Source organism: Pyrus communis, chromosome 17 (genome assembly GCF_041283825.1).
Source record: "Pyrus communis isolate YQ-2024b chromosome 17, ASM4128382v1, whole genome shotgun sequence".
NCBI lineage: Eukaryota > Viridiplantae > Streptophyta > Magnoliopsida > Rosales > Rosaceae > Pyrus > Pyrus communis.
In genome coordinates this window covers 2358212-2370474 of record NC_142581.1, presented here as the reverse complement: position 1 = coordinate 2370474, position 12263 = coordinate 2358212, and the positions used below count along the sequence as shown (strand labels likewise).

At 41.1% G+C, this 12263-nt stretch overlaps 1 protein-coding gene across 1 annotated transcript; it reads right to left on the bottom strand.

Annotated features, from left to right (window-relative positions):
• Positions 1-1346: 1346 nt before the first annotated feature.
• LOC148689238 (uncharacterized) lies at positions 1347-4373 on the bottom strand. Its single transcript, XM_088688806.1, has 2 exons — positions 2310-4373; positions 1347-2225 (listed from the first exon to the last, which is right to left on the bottom strand). The coding sequence occupies exons 1-2, from the start codon at positions 4371-4373 to the stop codon at positions 1365-1367; spliced, it is 2925 nt and encodes a 974-aa protein (XP_088544932.1). The 3' UTR covers positions 1347-1364.
• Positions 4374-12263: the final 7890 nt, after the last annotated feature.

Sequence of the window (12263 nt, the reverse complement as noted above, 5' to 3'; positions counted from 1 at the left end):
GAAGTTAATCAAGCCATGGAAGAAGCACATTCAGGTGTGTGTGGGGCACATCAATCTGGACCAAAGCTACATTTCCAGCTTAAAAGAATGGGTTACTATTGGCCGAGCATGGTGAAGGACTGCCTGGAACACGCCAAAAGGTGCCAAGCTTGCCAATTCCATGCCAACTTCATACATCAACCGCCTGAACCATTACACCCTACAGTTGCTTCATGGTCGTTCGACGCATGGGGATTGGACGTTGTAGGACCAATTACGCCAAAGTCATCTGCAGGGGAAGCTTACATCCTAGCTGCAACAGATTACTTCTCCAAATGGGCTGAAGCCATACCTTTAAGGGAAGTAAAAAAGGAAACTGTTGTTCGTTTCATCAAGGAGCATATCATCCACCGATATGGGGTGCCTCGCTACATTATCACTGACAACGGAAAGCAGTTCTCCAACCGACTCGTGGACGAGCTTTGCGACAAATACAAGTTCAAGCAGCACAAGTCTTCCATGTATCATGCTCCGGCCAACAGCCTCGCGGAAGCATTCAACAAGACGCTGTGCAACCTCCTGAAAAAGGTAATCGGCCGAACAAAGAGAGACTGTCATGAAAGAATAAGTGAAGCACTTTGGGCATATAGGACTACACATAGGACCCCTACCCAAGCTACACCTTATTCTCTCGTATATGGCGTGGAAGCTGTTCTACCGCTTGAAAGTCAAATCCCCTCACTAAGGATGGCTATACAAGAAGGCTTGACTGATGAAGAAAATGCAAAGTTGCGCCTTCAGGAGTTGGAAGCGCTGGATGAGAGAAGGCTCGAAGCTCAACAACACTTGGAATGCTACCAAGCACGGTTATCCAAGGCATTCAACAAGAAAGTCCGCCCAAGGTCTTTCCAAACCGGAGATCTCGTGCTGGCATTGCGTAGGCCTATCATTACAACTCATAAGACAAAAAGCAAGTTCACATCAAAGTGGGATGGACCCTACGTAATACAAGAGATCTACACCAATGGCGCCTACTTAATCATGGCAGAAGACGGGTTGAAGATCGGCCCCATCAACGGCAGATTTTTGAAGTGCTACTACCCCTAAAACAAACGCACCATGCTCCTGGCCCGCAAGAGCATAAACTGTGTACGGCAAAATCATCATCAAAACCATCACTCATTTGAACTACGTTATGACTTGATCTCTTCTTTGGAAGAGTACGTAGGCAACTTGAAACTTCAAAACTTCAAGTACAGTCACATCAAAATAAAAAAATAAAAAAAAAAAACACTTTGAAGAATAAAGAGCAAATTCAAGAATGCAAACATTTTATTGCTTTAAAGGAAAAAGTCTGATTACAAAAGAAAAAAGGGCAGAAGACACTACTCGAAAACTATGTCCCTAACACTAAGGATGCGGTCTTCAAGCAAGCCTTCCAAAGCCTTCAAAGTCTCTACCTCGGTGAGAGACAGGATGGGCAACTCCATAGCTATGTCTTTCTCTTGTTCTAGGCGTGAAATCTCCTCTTGGCATTGAGAAAGTGTAGCTCCCTGCTCCTCGAGAACACTTTCAAGTTTTGATGCCTCGGTGCCCAGCTGTTCTTGTTCTCGCATCAACGTATCTAGACGTACCCGGACGGAAGCTAAAGAAGCCTCTGTAGATTGATAATCTCCCAAAGCAGCTTGCTGAGAAGACCGGGCTTGGGTTAGTGACAAGTCTATTGCAGCAAGTTGGTGAGCTCTAACATCTGGACTCAACTTCTTCGAGGAAATAACACGCAAGGAAGAATACTCAGTTGAGGCGGCCATAATTTCGGCAATCCTGATCTTCAAGGATGAAGAATCAATGTTAAGATTGTCAATTGCAGAAATAAGCTTCGACAAGTCCTCCTTAAGCAATGCAAGGTCCTCCGACGGGCATTTTGAAATCCTCCCCTCAATATGGCTCTTGATATCCATTGCCGCACGAAGATTGATGCGATGAATAAGCTGCTCAGTACCACTAAGGTTTGGCCCTCTCAGAGAGATCTCAGAGCTAGCTGGCAAAGGTGTAGAATGCATGACGGAATCTTGCATGCCTCCACCTATACACGGCAAACTTGGGAAACTTAACGAACTTGGGATAAGCTCTGTAACAGGTGGATCCCCAATCTCCTCACCTGTAGGTAGGTCGCCTCCAAATAGCATCTCCGTATAAGAATAAATACATGTGGTCGCCAAGTCAAAAGAACAAGAAGGCCCAACCTAAAGAAAACAAAGAAAGCTGTTAGAAGCAAAAGCTAGAACAATGAAAGCAGAAGAAGTCATAAGAGAGAAGAAGATGCATACGTCTTTCTCAAACGACACACTGCCATCGAGTTGAGGGAGCCTAAACACTTCTTTCTTCTTATGACGAAAATTGACATCAATATCGGCCTGAGCGCCTTCAAGACGTCGCTTGTTTAAAACTTGTTGACCCTGCCGCAAGACAAGTCCATCTTCGTGCGAATCAACTTCATCACCAGCCTCTTCAGATACATCCAGATGTTGAGAAGACAAGCGTGGGCATTGAGGGACTAAAACCACTGGTCTATCTTGCAAAGTAGCAGCACTCGCGCAATCAAAAGATATCAGTTGTGTAGGAACCACAGAACACCCCTCCTTCAATACATTAAGGTGTGAATGAGAAGAATTGGTACCACTTGCCACCCCCAAATTCTCATAATATACCTTTGACCACCAACTTACGTAAGCACGGGTTACTGGACTACTCTTGAACTCGTCTTTGGCCGGCAGGGTGACAGAAGCATTTGTACATGCACGGGTACAAGACTCCCAATGCATATACACGGCTTGCAAGGAGTCTAATTGTTTTTTTTCCTTCCGCTTGCCTGGCACATGTTGGACAAAACCAAATTGCCTGCTGAAACGGTGGGGACTATACGGCTGAACAATGCATCGATCTTCTTGCCGCAAAGAAACATACCCTGAGCGAAGACTTATAAGGTAAGATAAGTCTGAGAAGCGAAGATGCGAATCGTCCATGATGCCTCGCCGCACCGAGCCAACTCTCGCCAGATAGTCCATCTTCAAGCCTTTGCAGCTTCTAAACAGTGCTTGCGCCTGGGAATCATCGAGGCTCTTCGAAGAAAGCACGCCAGAATACTTCGTCATCAAAGGCCCTGCCTTGTTTAGAGTTGAAGAAAAAAAATGAGTACCGAAGTACTCACCCAACCAACCATACACATAGTGGTAGGGAAGAACCGCGGCACAATCTTCAGTGTTTGCTGAGTTCGAAACAACACTCAAGCCATTATAAATATTGGCCAAAACCGGGATAGCAAGACTGAAAGATTCACCTGCAGCCATCTTGCTAGCAACTTTGAAAACCCCAGGACGAACAAAGTTGACGTCGCCGATTGGAAAAACAAACTTACAAAGCCAACAAGCTAAGAAAGCAGCTAGGTAAGATTCTTCCACATGCTCTGATGCTATGCCAAGGTCCTCAAACGCTCTCAACTCGGCAGGGGAACGGCGCCTAGCTGAACCAATGACACCGGACGGATATGAGTCTCCCTTTGGCTTAGTGGTTTTGTTGCAACTTCTTCTCTTCGAGGACTTCTTGTACCTTGTGTCCTCCCAATACCAGAAGCGGATCCATGAAGAAATTTTCACGCCTGATTTGCCTCGAGCATCTTGGGAAAGCTTGTGGTATGCCCAAAATAAACAGCGACAACTCGCAGGCAATCCTCGGTTATTGCAGAGAGAAAGTTCCTCCGCACTAGGAACGACCTCGTCATAAAACTTACCTTGGATTGGCAATCCCCCTATCTTGTGGAGATCCCAAAGTGAAATTGACATCTCTCCTTGAGCTGTATGAAGCGTGTTAGTCGTTGAACACCAATGCTCGAAGAACGCATGAAGGACAGAATGATGAAGATCGTAACTAAACAAAGATGTGTACACGGCATGATAAAGGCCCATGCTAGTAAGCACATGTTTAGATCGGCCCAAGACATCTTCAAGCCACTCCCAATAAGACTCATCAAAAACAGCTTCTCCGGTAGTCGACAAGGCATCATTCCAAGCCATAGCTCCGCTGCGGATGTGATCTCCGAGAAGCTTAAACGAAGCCGGATGATTGTCACGAGCATGGTGCAAAGGGTTCAAGATAAGAATCCCCGGTGTGCACGCCTCCTTCTCCGTATTTGATCGAACAAAGTCTGCCACCTTCCAAGATACTTCAGAAGACCACGACTTAATATGCTTGGAGTTGTCTTTTGTAGGAAGAGCAAGCGCCTTAAGGCCAGTCAGTGGGGCGTAAATCTGCAGCGTTGTTCCCCTATCTTGCGAATCACCTTCCTTCGCGAGAATGGTGATGGTATTGCTCTTAAAACATTTGAAAAATACCATGACCGCAAAAAAAAAAAAAAAAATCACAAAACTTGAACAGCAGGACAACAGACAGTGCAATAGTGTGCAGCGAACAGTGCAGCGATGACGGTGCAGCAAGCAGCAGCAAGAGGCACAACAACGTCACCACCGAGGAAAATTATGATCAAAAGGCACTACACAGCATAAACTCGCTGCAGTCTTTTGCATAACCCCACACGGTAAAAGTGACACACTGCAACAAGCTCCAAGCAGCGGCAAAAGGCATTACACAGCAAAATCCCTTTGCAATCTTTGCACAACACAACTCTTTCTACACCACCAATTTATGCGTTCCTGGGTTCTTCGTCGGTTTGACAGCCTCAGCCTTGCAGATCACTATATAATAAAAAAAAATAAAAATGATGATGTTGTGAAGCATCTTTCAAAAGAATAAAAAAAAAAAAAAAAAAAAGAGGTAGCAATAATGATGTTGGGAAGCACCTTAATAAAAAAGAGGTAGCAATAATGATGTTGGGAAACATCTTTCAAAGACAGCACCAACTGCCAAACCACCTTCCGCATGTGTCATCAATGGAATTTTTGTAACTATTTGAGGCCCGTGGAGACTGAGTCAAGCAAAGCAGACTTTCGATGCGTTTCTGGATTCTTCGTCGGTTTGGCAGCCTCAACCTTGCAGCCTCAACCTTCAGCCTCAACCTTCTTATAAAGAAAAAAAAACTGACGATGTAGAATAAAAAATAATAAAATAAAGTAAAAGGAAATGATTATGTTGGGAAGTAATGATGAAAGTAAAGAATAAAAAAATAAAATAAAATAAAATAAAAAAATAAAAAAAACATCTTTGGTGGATCAGCGCCACCGAAAGCAAAAAATAAAATAATAAAATAAAGTAAAAGGAAATGATTATGTTGGGAAGTAATGATGAAAGTAAAAAAATATATATATATATATTAAAAAAAAAAAAAAAAAAAAAAACGCTTGGTGATGTATATGTTTTACCTGTATTTAGCACAATACACTGAATAAAATAAAGTATGTCCATTAATCTCCAAGAAAATACAAGTGTGTACAAAAAAAAAAAAAAAAAAAATGGAGCTTTCACAAAGGATGTTCACGTGAAGCCCCATTACTGGGCAAAACTCTCGGAGCGGGAGGCATCGGAGCAGGAGGCATCGGAGCGGAAGGCATCGGAGCTAGAGCATTCCAGGCCTCAATACTGGGTGGAACGCTAGATGACCCAGGAAAAAGGTGCCTCTGGAGATAAGCCGCAAGCTTTTGACGGTCACTTTGAATTCGACCTTCAGATTCTTGCAGCTCATCAAGCTTCCTCTTCATGCCCGACGAATAGTTATTTGCAAGCACGTGCAAACTTCTATTTTCGTACTTAAGCTGTTTGATCTCCTGCTTAAGATTTTCCACCTCTGCCATCAATGATTCCACCTGACGGGATCGAACAAGTAGGCGTTGGCCCATGTTGGACACAGAGCTCGCACACTGAACACTAAGAGCGAGGGACTCTTGAACGGCCAACTCATCGGACCGTCCTGACAACAGCCTACTATCTTTTGGAGTGAGGAGGTTCCTAGCTACTATCATAGCTGTTGTTGCGTCCTTCATCACAGAATCTTCACCTGTCAAAGGGCCATTAGAAGATAAGAAAGAAGGGCACCATACATTTACCTGACGCGGTGCACTCGGATCACTGCTGAGACTCAAATCTAAGCAAATGTTAGACGGGTTAGCCATTGTCAAAGGGTTAAAAGAGAAAGGTGGATGGAGTAAAATCAGAAAGGGCCGAAGACGATTTTCACAAACGGGCGATCTTCAAAGTGTGCATGTTGGAGGTGATCGATACCTCTATAAAAAGCCAAGGCGACACGACCACCGATTCAAAAAACCGGATTTTCCTGCGTGAAGTTTGGCGACGCTTTCGCGGCTTTTCAGATAACGCGTTCAACTTTGTCAAAAGATCTCTGACAAAGTTGAAAACACGTGAAGGTTATCATCCCAACTACGCGCCTTTGCCAACAAGCGCGGTGACAGAGCCGCACCCGTGACTACTTTTTCAAAGAGGCGCTCGCTCAGAAATCGAAGAGACGCTCGCTCAAAAATCGAAGAGACGTTTGTCGACAAGGGTAAAAGAACAGTACCACCACTTGCTGTTGGGAAATCCCTATATATGTCGACCTTCATCTTTTATGGCAAGACAGACCTGAAGAAAATGCCCAACTCTTTCTCACCTCTGAGGGTGCACTCCCAGCAAAGCCTCTCGAAATACTCAATTTTTTCTTCTTCCCCAAAGAAGATACCAGATAACTGGAGTATAGATGAGCTAGGAGGAGATGGTAGATCGAAGCAAGTGGAGACAAGCACAACAAATATATGTGCCGATTCATTCGCTGCTTCTTCAAAAGCAAAAGTATCCCATATCATCAAGGGTGAAAGCAAAGGTATCTCATATCATGCTTTTTCCCTGTCTTTTCCTTTGCCCTTGTTCTCACCTGCCAGGACAAGGACAGAGAAAGCAATATGTCGGAACCTCCACTCAAACTTGCGCTGCCACCAAGAAGTGATGGTCCATTCAAATGCAAGGTTTGCATTCAACTCCTGCATCAGAGGACAAATACTACAAGAGAAGATGCCAAACCTGCATAAGGAAATACCACTTCTGCAAAGGGAGCAAGTAAGGCAAGTGAAAATGATACATCGAAGCATGTGGAGACAAGCACAACAAATATATGTGCTGATTCATTCGCTGCTTCTTTGAAAGCAAAGGTATCTCATATCATGCTTTTTCCCTGTCTTTTCCTTTGTCCTTGTTCTTACTCGCATGACAAAGTGAAAGAAGCAATCAGCCGGCACTTGGAGTCAGTCTTCCGATCTGGAACCGACTGCCTGGAATCTATTCCCTGGTTGCTTACCTAGCGTTGCTCTCGAGTAGTCATCTTCAACGGTTGATACACTTCCAGAGAAGGGACCACTTCTGCAAAGGGGAGCAAGTAAGGCAAGTGAAAATGATACATTGAGGCATGTGGAGACAAGCAACGACTGCATATGCTGAGCTATCCTCTAACCCTCTTCAATACGAATTGGAGAGATTGAACAAAGAAACAGATAAAATGAGTAAGCTCAGACCTTCGGGGGAGACCAAAATAATCCTGCTGCCCAGTTCAAGAGTAGCACAAAGGAAAATCAACGATTGGAGGAAACCAGAAAATCTTCCAGTCGAACTCAAGATCAAGCCTCGATGGCCCTTGAAGAAATCTCCAGCCCAGTTCAAGGTTAAGCCTGTGGAAAATCAACGATTGGAGGAAACCATAAAATCTTCCAGTCGAACTCAAGATCAAACCTCGATGGCCCTTGAAGAAATTTCCAGCCCAATTCAAGATCAAGCCCCGACGGCCCTTGGGTTGACATCTACATTAAGGGACTTCAAAACGCATCTTCTACACGTGACAAGCACATGTCTACGACGCGCCTTGAAGTGGGGGCATTTGTGGACATCGAAATTTCGGTGAAATGAATGTTGACCAATAATTAAAATTTCAACGCTCACGTGTCACATAAATTTTACATGTAGCGTGTGACTCAACGAAAAATCAAAATAAATTGGAAAAGTCATCAAATAGGACACGTGTCAATACCTGGCAGAAATGATTTATTTCATCTGATTATTTAAATCCAAAAATCAAGTTTTGGAATTCTATAAATAGGAAGCCAAGACATTCATTTTAGAAAAAAAGAAGAAGGAAGAAGAGAAAGAAAGAAGGGAATTCACATCACACCAAAACCTTGAAGCCTTGAAACTCTAAAGCTCTCAAGCAAATCTCGAAGGACCAAGAAAGCTATCTTCGTTCTTCGTCAAATCTTCCTTCAAAATCAAGCCCCGACGGCCCTTGAAGAGAAGTGCTCATCGTTCATCATCTGTTCAACCTGCAAGATCAAGCCCCGACGGCCCTTGAAGAGAAGTGTTCATCATTCATCATCCGTTCATCCTAAGATCAAGCCCCAACGGCCATTTGGATCAACAACCTCAACAAATCCACACATCCAATTGTTCTGCAAGATTAAGCCCAAAAGCCCTTGAAGATCCGCTCATCCATCAACCTTCAAGATCAAGCCCAAAAGCCCCTTGAAGAAATCCATACACCCAGTCTTCAAGATCAAGCCCAAAAGCCCTCGAAGATCCGTTCATCAACTGTTCATCCTTAGATCAAGCCCCGACGGCCCTTTGGATCAACAACTCATCCACAAACCTACACCCTACGAAGATAGAATCAGAGGATCAAATTACAAAGAGATTGTAACCCCAAAATCATTAAACATAAAATATATTTTGTACACGTATTCTTGTTTCTTGTTTCAGGAACTTTTTCGTGTTTACAAGTTTTCTTGGGAAATTGCAGGATATATACAGAATTGACTGTAAATACAAAATAAATTGACTATACATTAGATGCAGTGGAGTTTCACTAAGATTACTACTGAATTATAGGAATTGGGAAAGTTGTTCAGCAGAACATGATCGTTGCATAATATAGTCGTGTTCCTTAAACTTCAAAGTTAACACGTTCAACAAATAGAAGGCTAGACATCCACATATTTCTTAAAAAGTATCTGTTCATGCATAAAATCTGGTGGATCTTGGGTCAACGTAAAGTGTGTTGTAGTGACGTTCGTGAGGGTGATTTGGTCACCAAGTGATGTTGATATGTAAAGAGATAATAGTATAGAAGTAGATACAAAATGTACGTAGTTCACCATAAATTGGGCTACGTCCACGAAGTTAGAAGAATCTCATTTTATGAGTAATGTTATTCATACCATGTTTTTGTATCACATTTTAATACCATCTTAAGTGACATTTGATGTGGGCAGCCATATCATTTGAAAAATTTGCAAAACTCAATCCTTGTCCACATCAGATGACACCTAAGGTGGTATAGAAATGTAGTATAAAAATATGGTATGAATAACATTACTCTTTATAATTTGTATATGTTGGGGAAAAAACTCAGTAGGTAATAACCAAATATCAATGAAATTGAAAGTGATATAGCAATACATATAGGGTACGTTTGTTTCATCGGACTGTCTCGGACTGGACTAGCTATTAGGATTAAGGTGGACTGGCTTAGACTAGACTAAGCTGGACTAATTTAGTGAAGCGTTTGGTGCAGTGTTGGATTATAAAACTGAATAATAAACAAACTATAATATTATATATAATATTATATTATTTAATGCATATATTATAATATTTTATATTATTTAATGTATATATTGTAATATTTTATATTATTTGATGCATACATAATAATATTTTATTATTTATTCAACCTTTTAACCTTTTTTTCTCCTGGAAAACTATCACTCTGGAATCATCTTTTCTTTTCTCCTTCTGGCTCCGTCCATTTCTTCTTTTCTCCCTCATTTTCCTGCACAACGCAAGTGTGAAGCTCATCACAAATCCTTCAAAAACAAGCTCATCATCTTCACCCTCTTGCCGCCATTAAGCATCTCCATGTTCCTCATCCTTTTTTCTTCCAAAAATTTTCGGATCTGATACATGCGTTGGCTTTTCCGCCTGCAAAGCCATCTCGGAATTTTCTGGCACGCGGTTGACTTTGAATTTGGTGGTTGGATTTGGTTGTTATTGTTTTTCGTTTTTAATTTTGTGGTTGGATTTTGAGATTTCGGCAGTGAATGAGGCTTTTGTTTCAGATCTGGGGGGTGGGCAAACGGTGTTGCAGAGAAGAACGCTTGCAAACAATGCAGTATGTAGATGATGCAACGGGCAAACGAAACAGATTTGGGGACGGAATTAGCAATCCCATACCTATCGGGGATCCTCGCTAAGACGACCTAGCGAAAGACTTAGTCGGTGCGAGTCCGACTTAGTCTCATTAACGGTAGTCCATGTTTGCATCAAACACTGGCTAGCAATCCCAGCTAAGCCAGTCCAATCCAAGGAAGTTTAACGAGGGCAAACAAACGCCCCCATATTACCATAACAAAATTTGCAGAGTCATAATTAATGATAAAACTCTCGTTAATTAATTGCCAATTAAATCGAGATTGAGTTGGGTCTTCCATAGTAATGTGATGATGACTTTGACTGTAACGAGGTCTTTTGAGGTTCGAGAAACGATGGCCGTGAAGAAAAAACTAAGAACAAGACAAGTAAAATTTTAAAATGTAGACCCACTCTTATAAGTTAGGTATATAAACTAATCATCTGGGAGAGTGATTGGTGGAAGACTAGAGCAAGATCTAACCTTTAAATAATAAAAAAATAAAAATAAATATAAAAAAAGGGAAATGTTCTTAGCATTCCAAAAATTTCATTCTACATTTCTCATAAGTGTATTTTTCTTTCTTAATATAGAAAATTTGGAGTGTAGAATGAGATTTTTGAAATGTTAATAACAATTCCCAAAATATAATACTATTTTGGAGTAGAATTATGTATATGAAGAACGTCCACCTGAAAACTCAAAGGCGAAGGGTCATACACTCTATGAGAATAAGGCCTATAAATACCACACCGGATGGGAAAGAGGCCTAAAAACCAACGTCAAAGTTTGATTTTTCTAGTCAAAGTTAATGTTCCATATATATGTATAACAAAAATTAAAACATAATATTTTTTTGTGTTGGCATTTTAAACATGAGAATTGTTAAGAAGACTTTCTCAAGAGTGAGAGGCTTTTCATGGACTTTCTGTCACATCATGTTTTTTACACAATGTTTTATAATATTGATGCGAAAATTAACGTTAAACTGTGAGATGAAAAAATGTCTATAAAAAATGTCACTTCGTGAGAATCTTCTTAGCATTTTTTTTAAAACATTTCTAATGCATCTTCCACTTTCTCTATTAGAGAACAGAGATGGTTTTGAGTGCGAGCTAAAACGTCGTTTTGGGCACGTTTCTTAATTACAAATCCATGCAATTTACTTTTTGACAAATCCATGCACTTGAATTTGGAATATGCTCATGCATGACATGCAGGTGTAACCACATCAGATTTCTAAAATTGCCTAAAATAATCATTTTTTAAAAGACCAAATGTAATTTTTTTTTCTTTTATAAAAAGAAGAGACGAGTTGGTGGTGAAGCCACGACTATCTACTGTTTCAGGACTGAAAAGACTTACAAAGACATTTCAACCACCTCGTAGCTACCATCATGTATTTCATTAGTACCATGAATCAAATCCAGAATGAGCTGCGTGAAATACAAACCTGAAAGCCGCTCCAACCACTAGGCCATCACGTGATAGTTATAAAAAAAAATGCTGACATCTTATATCATCCGTGATTGTTCTCTATGTCGCCAATAATTAATGTTGATTTTTTTTTTTTTTTGAACTGTTACTAGCACTTCAAAAATCTCATTTTACACTCCTTACAAGTGTATTTTTTTTTAATTATAGAAAATTTGGATGCAAAATTATATTTCTGCAGTGCGAATAACAATTATTATTATTATTATTTTGGTCGAGAATAATTTGATGAGTTAACAATTAAGATTTATTAATATATATTCAATTTAGCCAATTTTGTTTTCTGGTTAGTAAGAAACAAACGGTGAGAATGGCTTCGATTTGCCACTTTTCTGGGAACTTGCAGCTTGCAAGTATTCAACCCAGATATGCACAGAAGAGTACCTCATACCTTGTTTGTTTCTGTTGTACAACTGCAAAACAAGTAACAAATTGAGTACCCTTATGCAAGGTTGCTCAGTGTTCGTCGCATAGGGCACAAAGCATGAAGGACTTGATATCGTCTCGGCAAAAATTTGCCTTTGTAGATCCATACGGGTCTCAGTAAGCGAGTAATGGACTCCCGAGCCCAACTATGTTCACGCTACTCCGATTACAGAGTAGAGTAGGCAAGAAGTCA